Raw genomic sequence first — 19,763 nt, forward strand, 5'->3', positions numbered from 1 at the left:
TCTCCTGTCCTCTTATATGAGTTTCTACATAGAAATTCTTTATACTTAAGATGGTCTGAATGTTTTCTTTTTTTCCTGGAAAAATACATACTCTTTCTTCCTTCCTTCCTTCCTTCCTTCCTTCCTTCCTTCCTTCCTTCCTTCCTTCCTTCCTTCCTTCCTTCCTTCCTTCCTTCCTTCCTTCCTTCCTCCCTCCCTCCCTCCCTCCCTCCCTCCTGGGGTTAAGTGACTTGCCCAGGCTCACACAGCTAGGAATTGTTAAGTGCCTGATGCCAGATTTGATAAGGTCCTCCTGACTTCAGGGCTTGTGCTCTATCCACTGAACCACCTAGCTGCCCCTGGTCTGAATATTTTCAAAACTGTTTGCTTATCAGATTTTTTTAAGAGTTAGAACTGGCCACATTCTTTTGGAAAACATTTGTCTCTGAAATGTTTGCTGGTATCATTGAACCTCTATAAACTATGCCAAGGGAAATTCTTTTGGTAGTGGCGGGGCAGTGGTAGTATGCTAAGCTACATTTACACCTCTAGGTTTGAAGCCCTTTTTTTTGTACTCACATGACAAGAACAAGTGTTCAAAGAACAAAACATTTATTTTCATGTTTTGTCCAAAGAATTTAATTTAATTTTGGAAAACATAGGAATAATGCAATCTTAGATTCATTGTTGACCATATTGTGTTTGTTGGCTAGATGAATGGAGGATTTTATTTTCCACTGGCTTTTGGTCATGGCTTCTATTCAGAAATCTGAAGTCACTGAGAGAATGCAATGGGATATGGCCATTGATATAAAGAGGATAAAATTGTTATGATTCTTTATACATTGAACACCTCTGATAAATGTAGCTTCCTCCCCATTGTAATAATCATATAGGATGACTACCTCACTATTATTCCCTTTAGTGAACATGATCATATATGAAAGTTGGAGAAGATTGACATGCTAGCTAAGATGCTCATGTTTGCATTACAAAAAAACAGAGGAGAAAGACCTGATATGAAGACTTTCCAGAGAAACGAGTTCAGGTCATTTTTAGGTATCATCATTTCACTAATTAACAAACAGTAAGCAGAGAGTCTAAAATCTGAATTATCCAATTTTGTGTATCTAGGATAGTAGATTCTTTTCAAGGAAAGATAGATAGGTCGAATTGGTACGTAAAGATATTTTTCAACATTTATTTTTTAAAATAAGATTTTGAGTTCCAGATCTTTTTTCCCATCTCCCTTCTCCTTGCTCAAGATAGCATAGCTTATCTCTCTGTTTAACAATAGAAAAAACAGAATATAGATGTTATATGTTCTTTGTCATTATATATTTCTCTTTTCATGCAACTCTTAGGAACACTTTAATTGTGTTACTGTCTTGAGTACTGTCTTAATTATAGCAAGCATTTTCAATTTGTAACGATGTACATCATGAAATCATAGCATATAAAATGACTTTGAAAATCACCTGGTTTTTCCCCACCTTTACCCCTAGTTTATTATGCATGAAGAATTAGAGACCTTGAGAGATTAAGGAATTTGCCCAGAGTCAACCAATTGATCAGTAAGCATCTATCCAGTCCTTCAAATATCTTTTTTTGTTGTTGTTATTGTTAGTGTGGATATTTATTCCACCAACAGAGGCAACTAAACTGTTTGGAACCAACAGTTGAACTGGTCATAAATCTCTTCACATTTTGCTCTATTGGTCCTTGGAAAAAAGAATGTACAACTTATGACTGGACCCTTTCTCAGAGCTTCTTCCACATCTTTTACTTTCTGAGATAGTTTTCTAGAATTAAACCACGTATCAATTTTATATCACCAAGAGGCATTAGAGTAAGGTATAGGAGAAGCCCAGTTTGAGACCTTAGAAATCTAAATTAAAAGGAAGGAATTGAAGAAAGGGAAGATAGAGAAAGTTAGAGTTCTTCACATTATAACTTTCACTTCAAACTTCATTTCTCATAGAATAGGAGAGCTAAGCCAGTGTTGAAATAATTTAAACTGAACTGAATAGGAAATATCCTTTGCATATGAAGTTCAAATTTTATTTGTGCACTTATGCAGCAAATTGATTTGGATACAGAGGGAACATTTATTAGATTTTTGAAAGAGAAAGAAAAAGAGAGAAGAAAAAAAGTGCGATCTGGAAGCACAAAAATTCTTCAGCGTATAATTTTTTAAAAAATTTAATCTCTTAGCAAAGAACTAGCTAGATGGATCAAGTACATTTTGAAAAAGATGGGAAAGATGGAAAGGGAAAAGAATGAAAATCCTTAATTTTTTGTTTATTAAAAATGGAATGGATATGAGAACTATGCTTCAAGGTTTTCCTTGAGATTGTACCATCTCTTTTTTTGTCATAGTTTAATTTGTGGAATTATTGAGCTCAACATAGCCAAAATATTACATATTTACTTTCAGCTTTTTAGATATACTCTACTATTTTTAATATAATGAACCTTGAAGACTGTATAGCTTTAAATAATAATTGTCCTCGTAATACTACTAGTACCTCCATCTTCTGATTTTATCTTTAGATTCTTTTAAAAGATAATTGAATTTTGCATTGCATAAAAAGAGAGGTAGGCTTGGGGAGGGTAGTGGCTAGAGACCTGGTTTGGGGGTAAGAAAAGACTCCTACGTTTATGTTCTGTCTCTAATTATATACTGTCTTGGTTTATGAAATTCATACAGGAAATTCTGGAAGAATATTTTACAGTTGCCTTTAGTAGAAAGAATTTCCATGCAATAAGTTTTCCTGATGAACTCAAAGGCTTGTATCAAAAGGAAAAAAATGCATTCAGTAACATCTATTAAAGTGTCTTTTGTATTGAAAACAGTGTAGTAGGAAGTTTCAATGAAACAGAAGTTCTATCTCTTACCCTTTAAAAACTGAACTTTAAATGGGAAGATGGAACATAAAAATATATGAAGAAATTATAAGCAGATTTAATGGAGATAAAGTGCATTGTATGTTGAACCTTCACATCTGGTATTCCAGGAATTCCTGAAATTTAGCTCCAGGAGAAGAGCAACACAATGGACTTGCATTTCATTGACTAATGTTTGAACATGAATCTGTTGATCTATTTGTGTTCTTGTTTTAAGTGGTTATGGATTATGAAATGTCTGAGAGTTATGATGAGTATTAAGGAAGATTTGAGAAAAGTTTTGAAAATTATGAAGGAAAAGGTTGGCAGAAACTATGAGGGAAAGGGAATTTTAGATGAGAGGAATAGAATGTACAAAAGCAAAAACAAAGACATGAAGATCAAGGAACAAAAGGATTTCAGTAGTTGAGGAACAATGAATTTCAATAGTAGAGTACAACTTGTACAGAAAAATGGAATCAAGAAAATTTTTTCTAACACTGAGAGATCTCAGTTTTGTTGGAACATAGATCATATGACAGGAGGTAATATGAAAATCAAGTGGGAAGCTAAATTTTGGATCCATATATAGCCTTAAATATGTGGCTGAGTAATTTTATTTCATTTTGTAGTCAATGTAGAGATGCTAAGGATTTGTGAGAGGGGTGAAATGACATGGTTCACATAATCTTCCTAAAGTATAATGTTAACAATCTAATTTTCTAAGAATTAGCTTTCTATTTAGTTTCCAATGATCAACAGCATTACTTTGTTTTTCTCTTAATGTTTCAATTTTTCTTCTTTTAGAAATCAATGAATGTACAGTGAATCCAGATATCTGTGGAGCAGGACATTGCATTAATTTGCCAGTGAGATATACTTGTATCTGCTATGAGGGATATAAATTCAGTGAACATCAAAGAAAATGTGTTGGTAAGACATAAATTCTTCTAACATTATCAAACATGAAGCATTTTTTGTTTTGTTTTATTTTTTCCATAGAATAATTCTTATGCCTTGACTGGGGAAATGTTAATTTCATTTAAAAAATGGTGTTGATGAAGGGAACTAAAAGAAGCTAAAGCTTAAAAAATATTATATATGGAAGAATGCTTATAACATTATATGGATGAAATAATTTTGTAAAAAGTTTTCAGGTTTAGTGTGCCTAATAATGGTCAAAAACTCCAGATAAATATATTTGTGAACATATGTTCATTAAACAAATAAACTAATGCAAGTATGTACTGAAATGAAAAAAAAAAAGTGTTTTTTCCTTAGCATTTGGAATCTGATTTACAGTGTGTGCACACATTGGAATTAACCATCATCCTTAACCAAGTCTGAGTGTGTAAATATGTGACCTCAGACGAACTTGGTTAAACCAAAAAGATCCAGACAGTGTCTGAAAGTTTGTAATTTTAGTTTTGTATTCATTTTTTTTCCCTAGATTCAGTGTCTCTTCTTCTACCAAAAGTAAAATGAGTAATTGGGGTAATATGGGTTAGTTGGCATCCAAAAATGTCAAAGACACTGATTTTACAGGATAGTCCCACAACTAGATGGTCCTTCAATGTTAGAATGTTTGAAGTTTCAATTAGTCTATGAATTCAGTGCTTCTTTTACTTTGTTATATCTTTTGATTATTATTTTCACATACAGTATCATAGAATTTGACATTGGAAGGCATATAAGTAGCTATTTAGTCCAAATTGTATTTTAAAAAGGAACTCCACTATAGTATACCCAACAAGTAGCCATTTAACCTGGTCAGTCCATTTTACTTGTGGTTGAGCTGTATTTATTAAAATGTACTCTACGTCAGGACTAAATTTGCTTCTTCCCAGTTTTGCTCTTAGGGTCTAGACAAAATAAGATATGAAAATATTTCCATGAAATAGCCCTTCAAATTCTGGAAGACAGCTGTTTTTGTCCTTCTTGGAGCTTCTTTTCTTTACGCTAAATGCCTCTAATTTCTTCAATTATTCTTCAAATGTCCTTTTACGTGGGACATTTGAAGTCCCATGGTACAAACCGAAAGTTCCTTAATTCAGTACTTTTTTGCTTTTCACAGACATTGATGAATGTACTCAGATTCACCATCTCTGCTCCCAGGGGCGATGTGAAAATACTGAAGGAAGTTTCTTATGTATTTGCCAAGCAGGATATATGGCCAATCCAGAGGGAACTGACTGTATAGGTAACTACTTTACTTTCTAATATATTTAAATCCAGATTTTTGTATTTTTCCTCTTTCTTTCTATCAAGCATTTGCCCTGATGATCTGGAGTTGTCTTTTTATGAATATTTATTGAGTATTGACTTTTTTAGGGCACTGTAGAGATCATGGAAAGTATATTGGTATTTAACATCTACTGGTCATCCTGCCATCTGGGGGAGGGGGTGGGGGGGTGGGAGGTGAAAAATTGGAACGGGAGATTTGGCAATTGTTAATGCTGTAAAGTTACCCATGCATATAACCTGTAAATAAAAGGCTATTAAATAAAAAAAAAAAAGAAAGAAAGTATATTGGTACCCTTTTCTCAATATGCTTTTAACCTACAAGGAGACATCAATAAAAAGTTGTATGGATAGCTAAGAGATATAAGACATTTGATATGATTTTTGAATAATAAGTAGGGTTTCAAGTGTCATTTGGTCAGGTGTAGGGAGAATTGTATTAATAAATTACAGATTGCTATAACTCTAGTATGTTCCACTAAATTATTATTTGAAGCTCTGATTTTGAAGGGTTTTGTATTTCAGGGAAAGAAGTTTAGAGTATGTTTCAGCATGAGATTATATAGCAACCTACAACATTTAGGAATTAAAAAATCATATAGGAGCTAAAGAATTTGCACCTGAAGGAACTTTGGAAGTAATATAAATTAGCTTTTATATATGATAATATTGAGTTCCAGTGAGGGGAGTGGTAGAGATTGGCTTAAAACCCATTTCTTATGACTTCTAACTCCTCTTTTATTTTCATAATAAAACTCTGAGAACATCCTTGAAAGAGATGAGAGGAAATTGAATTAAAATTATAAAGCAGGTGCTTAGTATCAGAAAGTAAAAAAAATATCCCTTCCTTGGAGACAGGAATAAATGCAGAGTGAGAACAAATACTTTGAAATAATGGATTAGAGAGTTTTCTTAAATAGTTTATGTGAAAAGGGAGATCATCTGATGAGAATTAGAGACTTGGGGTGACAGAAAAGGTTTAGAACAATCATTGGATAGGAATACCATAAGCTCAGGGCTAAAGTTATTGAGGAGGGTTATGGTGTCATGGAGTCAGTCAGTATTTATTATTTAGTAAAGCAAAAGGCAGTTCTAATTTTTAAAGAGCTCATAGACTAATGGGGAGAAACATGGAAGTAATTACACACATATATGTATGCTTACATGCGTGCGTGCGCATACACACATACACACACACACACACACACACACACCATAAATTGGAGATAGCAACAGATGGAAGGCACTACTAGCATTAAATAGGAATAAGTAAGCTTCTTGTAGAAGCTAATATTTAGCTTGGATTTTAAGGAAGCCATTGTGGCTATGAGAAGGAGATGAGGAATGAGTCACTGTTGCCCATTCATGGGACTAGTCAGTGAAAATGCCTAAATTCTGGAGATAAGAGTATCTTTTGGGAGAATCGCCAAGAAGAGGTCATTGTTACGCCATTGAAAAGTATATGGGAGTAAGATCAGTAAATAGCTGGTGAGGAGAGTCATGTATGAAAGTGAACCATAGAAAAGTTGTTGATCAGTGGTAAGAGAATAGTGATCTGTTACCTACAGTTAAGAGCAAAGGCATATGCTGACCCTGTTTAATTGCCTCACTCAGAAGAAGTGAGATAAGTTGTTCCCTCTATTTGGAAAGAATTCCAAGGGAAGATATGCCCTCCAGGAGGTATAAAAAGATGAAGCATGTTGGAGAGTTGATTCATAATAGAACAAGGGCTTCACAGCACACAAAGGAAGATGCCAGGAAATAAACAAAAAAAAAGCAACAAGTAATTAGTGAAAACTTTATAGAGTACAAAAAATGCTGGCTTTGGAGACAGAATACCTGATTTCTGAAACAAGCAACTTGTGTGGTCATGGGCAAAGACATTTAACCTTGTAATCTTCAATATTACTATCAAAAACGAGAGTATTGGCCTAGAACCTTGAGGATGCCTTCCAACTCTAAATCCATGAACTTATACAGAGAAAGTGACAAAATTAGCTGTTATCACAGGGACATAGAATTGGCTTTGTGGAAGGATCTTTGAGGCTCTCAGTCCACTCCTTCATTTTGCAGATGCATAGACCCAGGCACAGAGGGATTTGCCAGGGACAGATAACTGGGAAATATCAAAGACAGATTCTCTTAAGACTAGGCCTCAGCCATGCTATTTTTCGTAGAGAAGGGGGGAAGAGAGGTATAAATAAATTTTATTAGTTAAATGAGGGCAGAAAACAGCATTAAATATTTTTTGTTTCCTTTAGATGTTGATGAATGTCTGAGACCAGAGACATGTGGGGACGGGCACTGTATAAATACTATTGGTGCTTTTAAATGTGAATATTGTGACAATGGGTACCGAATGAACGGAAGAGGCCAGTGTGAAGGTGAGTTCACAATTCTAAATTCGTTTCCCATGTTTATATGGAGAACAAAATGATTAAGAATCAGAAATGGTCAGAAATAATGGATAAGAATTGCCTAAAATCTTGCTTTACTACAGAGTTCAACTGTGTTGCCTTTCCCTTTGTCAGATTTCTGTTATTAATAAGATTAATAAGAGCTAAATGGAGCTTCAGAGACCATATAATCATAGATTTAGAGGTGGAAAATAATCTCAGAGGCCGTCTAATCTAAACCCCTTAGTTGATACATGTGCTAACTTGAAATTGAAAAATGCAGTGAATTAGCCATAGTCATGCATCTAGTTAAAGTAACAGAGATAAATGGTCTGATTTAGAATCTGGAGTTTTGCCCTAGTTACTAACCTGTCTCTTCAGTAGTTCCAACAGAGGCCCCTAGTTTATACCCTACTCACTAAATACAGAGGGTTCTCTTGGGAGTTGGAAATTCTAGACTAGTCTTTCTAATCCTTCCTTATCTTTCTCATTCCAAACATACTTAAAAATAAAATTAAATTTACCTGTGTGACTGGCTTATTGTGATTTCAGTCACTTGATATCTGTTGTTTTAGAAATCATATTTATAGTGAACAAGGCATTTCATTCAAGTTGAAGATAAAATAAGTCAAAATGCTTTGACATTTAATTAAAATGAATCCACATAAAAGTGGGAGTAGTCAATTAATCAACAAGAATAAATGATTGATATCTAATACTTTCCTGATGTCTTGGGTGGGAACTATATTTTTTATAATTTAATGTGACTGTGACTGTGTTCAATCGTGATTTTCTGTGCTTAGTTTTATGTGTTATGCTTAAAAACAACCCTGGGCTATGAAGGGGCTTTTTTTCCCCAGAGAGTTTCATTACTAGAGATTTCATTGTATTCCATTTCTTTTGGATCACCACCAGAGATTTCATGTTTTATTATTCCTTTAGCCTCACTGAGTCACAGACTAGTAGAATTGGGAGGGGAGAGGGATTAACCCAGTTTCCTTATTTAAAGCTGAAAAAAAATCTCAGCTATAGCTCCCCTACCAGAGTTAGATTTAATACCTCTCTTCTTGCTGCTCCACTGAAACAATTGACCTATGGAGTGGAGTAGCCAAGGAAATTAGGAGAGATCACATTTCCTCATTACTTACCTTTCATTTCCTCCTAGCCACAGCATAGGAGTTTCTGAATTCTTTCATTTTCTAATATGTGTGTTATCACCTCTGGAGGAAAATCAGGCATTGGAAACAACTGGAATAAAAAAAAAATCCTAAGACTAAACCAGTGGTTTTCATTATTTTTAAGTGATTTTTCTCTTCTAGAGAATATTTTGTAAACCGCAAAGCACTATATAAGTATGTGTCATTATTATGATTTTTTTTTTTATGTAGAGACAACTTTAAGAATCCAAAGTAAATTTTTGTAGCATGAAATTTTTATATCCATGTGAAAACTTTGGAATCCCATAGAAAAATTAATCCTTTTTAAAAAAAACAAACAAACAAACTTGGGATTTTGAAAATGGAGAGTGATAAGAAGTTTCCCAAGATTACTTTTGAAATGGTTTAGAAAATGATGTGGTTTTTATAGGACTTACCTACTAGGAAGCTAATCAATCTTTCCAATGAGAATAATGATAAATGATTTATTCTAATACCCTCCAGTTCTGGAACCATTTATGACAAGAGAATTTTATCCTTTAACAGCCTTTTTTAAGGGATTTAAAAAAATTAATTGTAATTTCTTTGGAAAGGAAAAAAACTAAATTGTTTTCCTTTCCCAAAAGGACATCAAAATGAACTACTCTTCTGCCCTGGCTTGGGAGAAATACAGAGAAATACCAGAAACTATATGTTCCTTAAAATTGGGAGAATGAGATAGATGGAGGAATAATTATATAGTAAGAATATAATCCAAATCCAAGAGAGATATAAATAACATTGCATAGTAGCTTATTTTTGAGAGCAAGATCAGCCAGTCAACAAATATGTATTAAGGGCCGACTTTTTGCCAACCACTGTGCTAGGGATTTCACATAGAAAGACAAAAGTAGCCCCAACCTGCATCTCTCATTTTCATGGAGAAGGCAGCATACAAATAACAGTATATACAAAATATGTATAGGCAAATGGAAAGTGATTTGTAGAAGGAAAGCAGTAGCAATGTGAAACTCGGAGTGAAGCGCAGGAGGTTCTCCCTCCTTTAGAAGGTGGGGATTTCAGGTAATTTTTGAAAAAGTTAAAAGAAGCTACAAAGTAAAAGTGAGGAGAAAGAACGTTCCAGATGTAGGGAACAACGGGAGATGGAGGATTGTATGCAAGGCAAAGCAAGATGGCTGGTATTGTGAATGATAGAATTAGAGGAAGAGAATAAAGTGTAAGCAGACCAGAAAAGGTAAGAAGAGGCTAGATTGTGAAGGATTTCAAAAGCCAATATACAGAATTTTTAAAAAATTAATCTTCTTGTTAGTAAAGAGCCCCATAAATTCATTGAATAGAGAGGTAACATCATCAAACTTGAGTTTCACTTTGACAGCTTAGAGAAAGATGGATTGGATGAGTAGAGACTTGACACAAGGAGACCAACTAGAATTAGCCAGAAGATAATGGGATAATATTTTAGGAACCAAAACCAAAGTGAGTTGTGGGTATAGAGCTGATCCATGGTAGTCTGAACCATCCCCTTCTGGTATGTCTTCTAGATCTTCAAGAAAAGTTGTTCTGTAGGTAGATGACTTTCAGCTCTGGACACTTTCTTGATTTCCCTTGCCAGTTAAGAAATAAATTAACTCTTTATATCTTCCTAGTTCAGACATCATTGATCCACTATATGCTAAAATTATTTTTCTTCTGGAGAGTAGAGGATGCTACCTCTTCATGTCAGTCAGTAAGCATTTAATAAGTTCCAGGACTACATTAAGCGCTGGGGATACAAAGAGTAGCAAAAGATAGTCTCTGTCTTCTGGGAACTCATTATCTAATAGGCTCAGGACAAAACAATAATCCTCTATTGGCACACTTAGTACTTATTTGACTATCTCTAAGACATGGCTCACAATTTGTATACTACCTGTTAGGTTTTTTTTTTCTTTTTTGCTTGGGAAGCTACTTCATAAAACCATTGATTCTTTGATCCTTTGATGGATATCTGGCCTTACTATTTTATTCCTTAACCCCACCCCCTACTATTAAGACTACCCAAAAAACTGAGATGAAAATTTAATAAGAAATTCTTAAAATAAATTTAATCCCACAAACCCCACATTTTATTAAAACAAATTGAGAGAAATAATTATAATTGACAGAATTACTAAAATATATGCTTATTTATCACTGTGCAAAGTCTAGGGAGAGAGAAGAAAGCTAATTTTGTTTCACTGAGTTGGTGTAAATTTTTTTTTATTGATAACATCATAGTGGATTAGAAACAAAGGTCCTGGGAGGGGGGGGAGGGGAGGCAGCTAGATGGTGCAGTCAGCAGGAGCTGAGTTCAAATATTGCCTCAGAGATTTAATGCTCCCTAGTTGTGTGACCCTGGACAAGTCACTTAACCCCAATCACCTCAGTGAAAAAAAAACAATAAAAGAAACCGAGGTCCCATTTACCTTTTCTTATGTACCACAGAATTGCATTCAAATAGTGCTTACTATTCTCCTGGGAGTTCATTGCATTTTAAAAGATATAATAAAGATATTGTGATCTCTGCTATAATAATTCAAAGTGTATAATGACAGCTAATACCTAATTTATAAAAATACCAGCTGAGAGAGGCTAGGGTAATTCTGAAAGAATATCGACTGTGTCTTAGCTGTTCATTGAGCATTCATTGGACTACACTACAATTTAGTGTTTATAATTTAAAATATCTCACCCAAGTATGGAATACAATACTGTGTAAGAACTAGTAAGACGGTATAAGAACTTGGGGAAATTATCTGGCCTCTTTGAGCCTCAAGTTGCTCATCTATAAAATTGAATCATTTTCAAAAGTTCTTTTAGCCTTGGCATTGTTATCTGTAGTTTCAGTTTAAAGCCAGATAAGTACATTTCTGAAGGTTCATGTCAGTATAATTTTATCTGCTTTTTAAAGATTATTGGGAAAAAATTCAAATTTCAACCATCTTTCAATAGAAAGCCTCAAGTTTTCAAAGATTTTTTCTTTGCCTTATCTCTTTTCTCATTTGAAAAATAAATATAAGTAACTTGACTTAGCCAAAAAAAGGGGACAGAAACAAGTTGCTACTTTCCAGAAAAGCTTAATATATTCTTTCTTGACTTGATTAAAAAATTTATATGGTTCAGTTTTTCTAGAAATATCCCATTTTCTCTAATGATACTTTGGTGGTCCTAATGGTTCACCAAGAAATCCCTATCCCATATTGGGATTTAAATCATTCTGAGAGAGGATAATTAAAGTGGGGAATTTTCCTAGAATATTTATTTTTATTAGAAAAAATGATCATATATTTTGATTTAATGTTTTCAGAACATATTAGATACAGTCTTAATAAAATTCACAATAATCTTGTGAGGTAGGTGTCATTATTACCAATAATATATAGATTAAAAAAAAAAAGAATCCCAGTGAGGTTATCTGACATCTACACTAGTATACACTAGTATACTACACTACATATACACTAATATAAATTCTGGTTTCCTATTCTCTTACATCCTCTCTTAGAAGGTATTTAGAATAGAGTGTACAATTTGGTGTTTCATAATTGACCTCATAGGACGTAGCATTTCTTCAGTATGGATGATACTAGAAAGAGAAGATTAATTTTTAAAAAATCCCTTTGGGTATTTGAGAGACTTTCTAAACAAGGTAGACTTCAGATAAGTGTTAACCTGATTCTACTTTGGGACTTTGATATAAGTACTTTAAAAAGTCATTTTAACATGTTTTATAAACATATGACATGCAATTCTATGTCTGTTTAAAATATCTGACTTAGATTTATTGTCATTTTTTAAAAAGATATTGATGAATGTTTAACTGCAAGTACTTGTCCAGATGAACAATGCATTAACACTCCTGGATCTTACCAATGTGTTCCTTGCACAGAAGGATTCAGAGGCTGGAATGGACAGTGTCTCGGTATGTACTACATTGTTAACATCCAGATTTTGTTTCTTTTATATTTCCTGTTCTCAGGTCAAATGATGGTGATGTTGGAAATAGCATACCCAGCAAACTTACTTGGAGGACTGAAATTGAGTAGAAGAAAATAAATTTATGAATCTTTTTTCTATATTATTAAAGAGAAAATATTTAAAAGAACTATAGAGAAATTAAAGCTAGAGTAAAGCAGTGGAGGTGAGATGTCAGATTGGATAAGAAGTTCTGATAATAATTGAAGTAGCTGATTTTCCTTTCCACTTTCCAGAAGTTATGAACAAATAAGCATTTCAAATTTCAGAGCACTTACTTTGATTCATAGAATAAATTTTGGGAAAAGCTTTCTGATTTACCATTATTTCTGATACAATGTACTGCAACTCCCAAACTGTGTTTATAAAAACTATTTCTGTGCAGAAATGGCTATAACTGCCTTTTTTTCCCCATATGCTATTTAAATGGTGTTTGTATTCTTTTCATCATACTAGGGTGGAGATAGGAATCCAGTTTTGTTTCCTCAACTCTGTCTCCAGGACTGGTAGTCTTTTACGAGAAATTTAAAACAGGTCTACTTATAAAAAATGTTTTCTTGTTATGTTGTATTTTTACATCACCTATATTTCCCAGTGTATTCTTTCTTCCTCCCCTTTCCTAAATATTATATCTAATAACTAAGAATTAGAAAGAAAGAACAAAACAATTCACCCAAATTAATCAGCTTGTTAAAAATTTTGTCTGGCATTATATGCATTGTTCCATTCTCATTGAGAGGAAGATTCCTTTTCAGCTTTCTTCTTTGGAGTTTTTAATTTTGCTGCAAGTAGTTTCTATTAATTTGTCATAATTCTGTCCATTTATATTTTGTCATTTATATATATATATATATATATATATATATATATATATATATATATATTGCTTCTGCCTACTGCATTTTGTATCAGTTCATATCTCTGTAGTTATTATTTTTGTAACATAATGATATAATGTATAGCCCAGTAACTGTAATAACAGCTAACATTTCTGTATTTTCATAGTTCTTGGAGGTTTATAGAGCACAAGTTTGTTCCTGGATGGTAGGTGCTATTATAATCCTTACTTTAGAGAGAAGGAAAATGAGGCTGAGAAGAGGGTAGTGTCTGAGGCATTATTGGAACTCAAGTCTTCTTGACTTTTGAGTCATTATTCTTTTATATTCTGCACTTTATTTTCTTAATCAGTGGGAATCCTCTTTGTTATAAAAAGTATCTCTTTAAATATATTAGTGTGTATATATATATATATGTATATATATATATATATATATATATATATATATATATATATATATATATATATTATAGTGTATAGGTCTTTATTTTTTGCTGTTGTTGTTGACGTTACTTGGAATTTTTTGACCATAGTGTGGACATTTTAGTTATGTCCTTTGCATAATTATTGGTTTTTTTAGAATGCTTGGAACAATTTGCAATTTATTAATAGTATATAGGTAATGCTTATCTTTTCACAACCTTTACAAAACTAATGCTTGTATTTTATTATCTTTGCCAGGTTCTTGGGTTTGAAATAAAACTTCAGAGTTTTTTTCATTTCAGCTTCTCTTGTCCCTTTATGTGACAGATAACTAATCTCAAACTGAATAGGTATGACTGCCAATGGAAAGAAAAGAAAAAAACAATACCAGAGCCATAAAGCAAGGACTATATTAGGCTGCATTAAATAAAGTATACCTTAGTCATACCACATCTAGAGTATTATCTTTATTCTTGGGTGTCACATTTCAACAAGGGTATTGATAAACTAAAACTTGATCAGATGAAGGTAACCTTTTTGGTATTGAGGCTGCTAAAGACTGTGTCGTAGGAGAATCAATTGAAAGAATTGGGTGATATATAGCATGGAGGAGATTTGATAGCTGCCTTTTCATATTTGAAAGGTTGGTATGTGGAAAAGGGAATTAGACTTGTTCCTCTTCCTAGAGAGCAAAATAAAAAAGCAGAGTAGAAGTTGCAAAGAGGTAAATTTTGGTAAAGAAAAATCTCATAGTTAGAATGAAGACTTTCATCCTTGCCTGATCTCATTGTTATTTGAAGAGCATAGGCCCAAACAAATCATCTTCCCTACATTTCTCTAAATCTTGTTTTGCCATAGGAGTGTCTCCATAGCAGTTGATTTTTATATTAAATCTTTTTTTTTCTCAAATTGGGAAAAGTTGCTATTTATTAATTGCTTTGGAAATTTTAAAGCACTGTATAAAAGTTAGTTTATATGGGTGATGACAACACAAATTATGAACAAAATGTAATAGGATTATGATAGACTGAGGAAAATGAGTACCAATGGGGGTTGACTCTTGATTTGAGCAAGTATCAGATTTCAGTTTCAAACTCCAGTCTTTACACACTAAATCCTGCATTTGTTCTGCTGCATCATGCTGCTTTTTGCAAAGACAAATATTTACAAAGTCACTACTTTGGTGCTCTGTTTCTCTTCTCAAAAATTGCTCTTTGTTTGGTTGAAGACTGTTATATCTGTCTGAATTTCACATTTTCCATTTTAAGCATAATAAATAATTATATATCAGACTAGAAACACAAACAACAATGATTCATGAATTTACTTACTAAATTTAATATAACCCACAAGTCATCATTTAGGTTTTAGGCATAAAATATATGTATAGATGACAAATTCAACTGAAAAGCAACTTGTAGATAAAACCCGTATCCAAAGAGCCTACCTACCATTGAGACTACCAATGCCTCTCGTTGGATGGCACAAATACAGCACCCTATTTAAATTGGTTTTACTTTAGCCAATTAGATGATTAGAATCACTGTGCTATTCAGTCCAGAGTTTCACTGTTAACTACTTGCACCAAGCAATGCGTTTTTTTCATTGTTAAAATTGAGTATTTCCTGTGATTGAAAGTATACAGTGTGATTTTTCTTTTTTTTCCAGCTTTGGGTAAAATTTGGTCACTCTCCCTGTGTTTCATGGTTGTAGGTTTTATTCATTGTGATCCTTGGACTTGAAGCTCATTCAGAATTAACCCATAAAGATTTTTCTTATTAAAGAAAGAAAAAAAATCCATTTTAAGTCTTTATGAATGATTTTTCAATATCAAGACTTAAAACATGACAAAACACATAATTTGATATATCTCTATTATTTTACTCAAGTTGGTTTATTTTCCACAGAGCTCTTTCAATGTTATTGATAATTTTTAGATAATTTTTCCTTGCTTTAACCATTCTTTCTTGTGTCTTTGTATATTTACATATAAATGTACATACTTATACATGTAGCTTTATGTGTATGTGTTTATACATACAGTTGTGCTTCTAAATGTACACACGTGTGTTGTAGCTATATATATAAATACTTTTATATATATATATATATATATATATATATATACACACACACACACACATAGATAGATCTATGTATAGGGTATTCTAATGGTATTCTAAAAGCATGTTCTAGAAAGGTTAGGCCTTTTTTCATATACAGATCAGCTAAGTTTTTTTTCTTTGAATTATTCAAATTGTTTAAAATCTTATTTATAGCCTGTGTTTTCTTTTTACTATTTCATTAAATTCAGCCTCTGTCCATATTTGATCATGAGATTTTAGAGAAGTAAGAGATCTCAGAGGTTATTTTGTCCAACCCCTTACTGAATCATCTGAAATATTTTCCTATTTAAGTACAATAATCACATATCAGAATAGAAGCACAAACAGAACAATAACCCATGAATTTACTCACTAAATTTAATATGACTACAAGTAATTATTTAGTTTTTAGGCATAAAATATATGCATATATAACAAATTCAACAAAAGAGTGGTTGTCACTTTGTTATGGTGAAACCCAACTCTAAATTCATTGTTTCCATTATATTCTGCAGACATTTTAATAACAACATTTATTAAAGATGTCTATTGTGCTAGACTGAAGATATGAAAGTGAAATACAGCACAATCCTTGCCCTTTAGGAATTTACAAACTGACATTCTTTCCAGACCTCATTTGTGAAACTCCATTTCCATTCTTGGCCTTTATATTATCTGGATATCTATTGTGCATTTCCTCCTCACCTCTGTCTCTCATATGATCCCTTGTTTTCAGTCTTTCCCTTATAATTAATTGCTCATATACTTGCCAAAATAATTTCTTTTCTTTTCTTTTTTTTTTTTTTTGATAAGATAGTCAGAGTTAATTGACTTGCCCAAAGTCACGCAACTAGTCATTGTCAAGTATCTGAAGCCAAATTTGAACTCAAGTTCTCCTGATTCCAGGCATATTGCAAAATCATTTTAAGCAAAGATTTGACCATATGATTCCTTGCTGACACATCTTCAAATAGTTTTCTATTCTCTCTAGGATAAAATGTAAATAAGACAAGTTGTTAAGGGGAACTACTAAGGAGATCAGAGAAGCTTCCTGTAGGGTGTGGCACTTGAGCTAAATTTTGAAGAAAGCTAAGAATTCAAAGAGGCAAAGATGAGAAAGGAGATCATTCCAAGTATAGAAGACAGCCCAATCAATGGTTGCTAGGCTTTATAATGGTGCAGAGTCTGCAAAAGATGAAATTAAAAGTTTGGGGGTGTGACAGTCAGGCTCCTTTGGAAAGAATACAGCATATAAAACAGAGCCATTTGAAATATGCCCGAAAAAAGTAGGATGTAACCACATTGTAATGGACTGTAAATATCAATCTATAAAAATTTACATTTTATCTTTGTACATGTTGAATACCCCTGGTAGAATATAAGCTCCTACTGGTTTTGTATTTTTTAAAATTTATATTTACATCAGAGCTGAACCAGAGCTAATAAAGATTTTTAAATACAAGACTCAAGACAAACATTAAAAGAAAAGGAAAGGTGAAACTTTACATTCTTTTATGGGAAGATGACATTTGTACTTTCTAAGAGACTTCTCATAATTTGGGCAATTACCAAAAAAAAAAATATATATATATATATATATATATATATAAAGAGCATAGGTGTGAATTGCCTATGATGGGATAATAGCCCAAAAAACAAAATTAAAGGATGAAAAAGAGGTAGGATATTGAGAGAAAAGGAAAGGGAAAAATATAATGTGGTAAATAATCACATAAAAGAGACACAAAAAAAGCTTTTACATTGGAGAGGAAAGTGAAGTGATGGTGGTAGGCAATGCTTGAATTTTAATTGGAATTTGTTCAAAGAAATAACATATACCCTCAATTGGGCATAAAAATCTGTCTATCCTATAGAGAAGTAGGAAGGGTGGGAAAATAAATGAAAAGGATAGAAGCTGATAGAGAGAAGGACAGATTTGAGGAGGCAGTGGTCAGAAGAAAAACACTTTTGAGGTGGGTCACAAGAAAGGAGCAAGAAAGAGAAATACACAGTGATCAACTATGAATGTGAATATAATGAATTTTCTCATGAAATGGAAGCAGATAGATTAAAAGCCAAAATCTTGCAATATGTTTAAAACAGCTGAAGCAAAAATTATTATTTTTTTTTTATTTAATAGCCTTTTATTTACAGGATATATACATGGGTAACTTTACAGCATTAACAATTGCCAAACCTCTTGTTCCAATTTTTCACCTCTTACCCCCCCCACCCCCTCCCCTAGATGGCAGGATGACCAGTAGATGTTAAATATATTAAAATATAAATTAGATACACAATAAGTATACCTGACCAAAACGTTATTTTGCTGTAGAAAAAGAATCAGACTCTGAAATATTGTACAATTAGCTTGTGAAGGAAATCAAAAATGCAGGTGTGCATAAATATAGGGATTGGGAATTCAATGTAATGGTTTTTAGTCATCTCCCAGAGTTCTTTTTCTGGGCATAGCTAGTTCAGTTCATTACTGCTCCCATTAGAAATGATTTGGTTGATCTCGTTGCTGAGGATGGCCTGGTCCATCAGAACTGGTCATCATATAGTATTGTTGTTGAAGTATATAATGATCTCCTGGTCCTGTGAAGCAAAAATTAAAGAGGTGGCATTCATGATTTTAGACAAATCAAAAGCAAAAATTGACCTAATTAAAAGATATAAGCAAAGAAACTTCATCTTGCCCAAAGGCATCATAAATGACAAAAGAATATCAATACTTCACATATATCTGATAAAGTCTAAATATTCAGGGCTCCTGGTCAGGGAATCAAATGCTGAGGACTAGATTTTTGGGGTTCCCGGTCAGGGAACCAAATTATGAGATTAGATTCAGGGAACCAAATGATGAGATTAGGGTTCCTGGTGGTCAGGAGTTAGATGATGAGGTTAGTGGCAGGTCTGAGGTTCAGGGAACCAAATGAAGAGATTTGTCTACCCTAAATCCCTTTGGGATTGGGCGCATGGGTAGGGAGTTTTTGGAACCCCTCTTCTGGCAGTGCAGAGATACTTTGTAAAGGAATTTACAAACTCGAAAAGCTAGACTGATAAAAAGAGATTTATTATCGGCATTGAGAAGTGAGCTTTTGCTATGTATGAATAGAAAGACTGAATTCCTTAGTGGTGAGCTTCAAACAGGGGAGTAAAATTTCTAGTAGAGAAATCCTGACAGAGAGATAGAAAGTCTCATTAGGGAAATGGGTGAGGGAAATAAAGAGAGGGTAATGCTGAAAGAGAATATTATTCTAACAGGCAGAGGCTGCTTTGTCAGGAAGAGAGAGAGTTTCCTTGGCATGGCATATTAGTGCCTCAGTGAGGATTGGGTTTAAAATTGCCATTTTTTGCAATAAAAGCCTTTGACAACAAGCTGAGGCCTGTTCACCCTCCCACTGAGGCTAGTAAGTGGAGTTTGAGCTGGAATTGAATAGAAAATCTTCAATTGAATAGGGTTGAAATTCTCCAGCTTTCGACTCCACCAGCCCCACCTAGATCACAAAATGAAGCTGGTTTTCTTTAGATGGGATCTTTACAGTGGCAGGATTCAAGGAGAATTTGTCCTTCAAGGAGTTTTAAAGTTTTGGGGCTCCCTTCGTCATATCCACCAAATAATATAGCATCCAAATTCTCTTTTTTTATTATAACTTTTTATTGACAGAATATATGCATGGCTAATTTTTTACAACATTATCCCGTGCACTTGCTTCTGTTCCAACTTTTCCCTTCCCTTCCT

At 33.3% G+C, this 19,763-nt stretch overlaps 1 protein-coding gene across 6 annotated transcripts in view; it reads left to right on the forward strand.

Annotated features, from left to right (window-relative positions):
• Positions 1-19,763, forward strand: part of LTBP1 (latent transforming growth factor beta binding protein 1) — a 421,971-nt gene that overhangs the window by 300,546 nt on the left and 101,662 nt on the right. For all 6 annotated transcript variants that reach the window (XM_031951251.1, XM_031951252.1, XM_031951253.1 and 3 more), the window contains 4 exons: positions 3,673-3,798; positions 4,940-5,065; positions 7,368-7,490; positions 12,480-12,599. In XM_031951251.1, coding sequence (XP_031807111.1) covers positions 3,673-3,798; positions 4,940-5,065; positions 7,368-7,490; positions 12,480-12,599 — 495 coding nt within the window. The remainder of the gene's footprint in view (positions 1-3,672; positions 3,799-4,939; positions 5,066-7,367; positions 7,491-12,479; positions 12,600-19,763) is intronic.

This window comes from Sarcophilus harrisii, chromosome 2 (assembly GCF_902635505.1).
Source record: "Sarcophilus harrisii chromosome 2, mSarHar1.11, whole genome shotgun sequence".
NCBI lineage: Eukaryota > Metazoa > Chordata > Mammalia > Dasyuromorphia > Dasyuridae > Sarcophilus > Sarcophilus harrisii.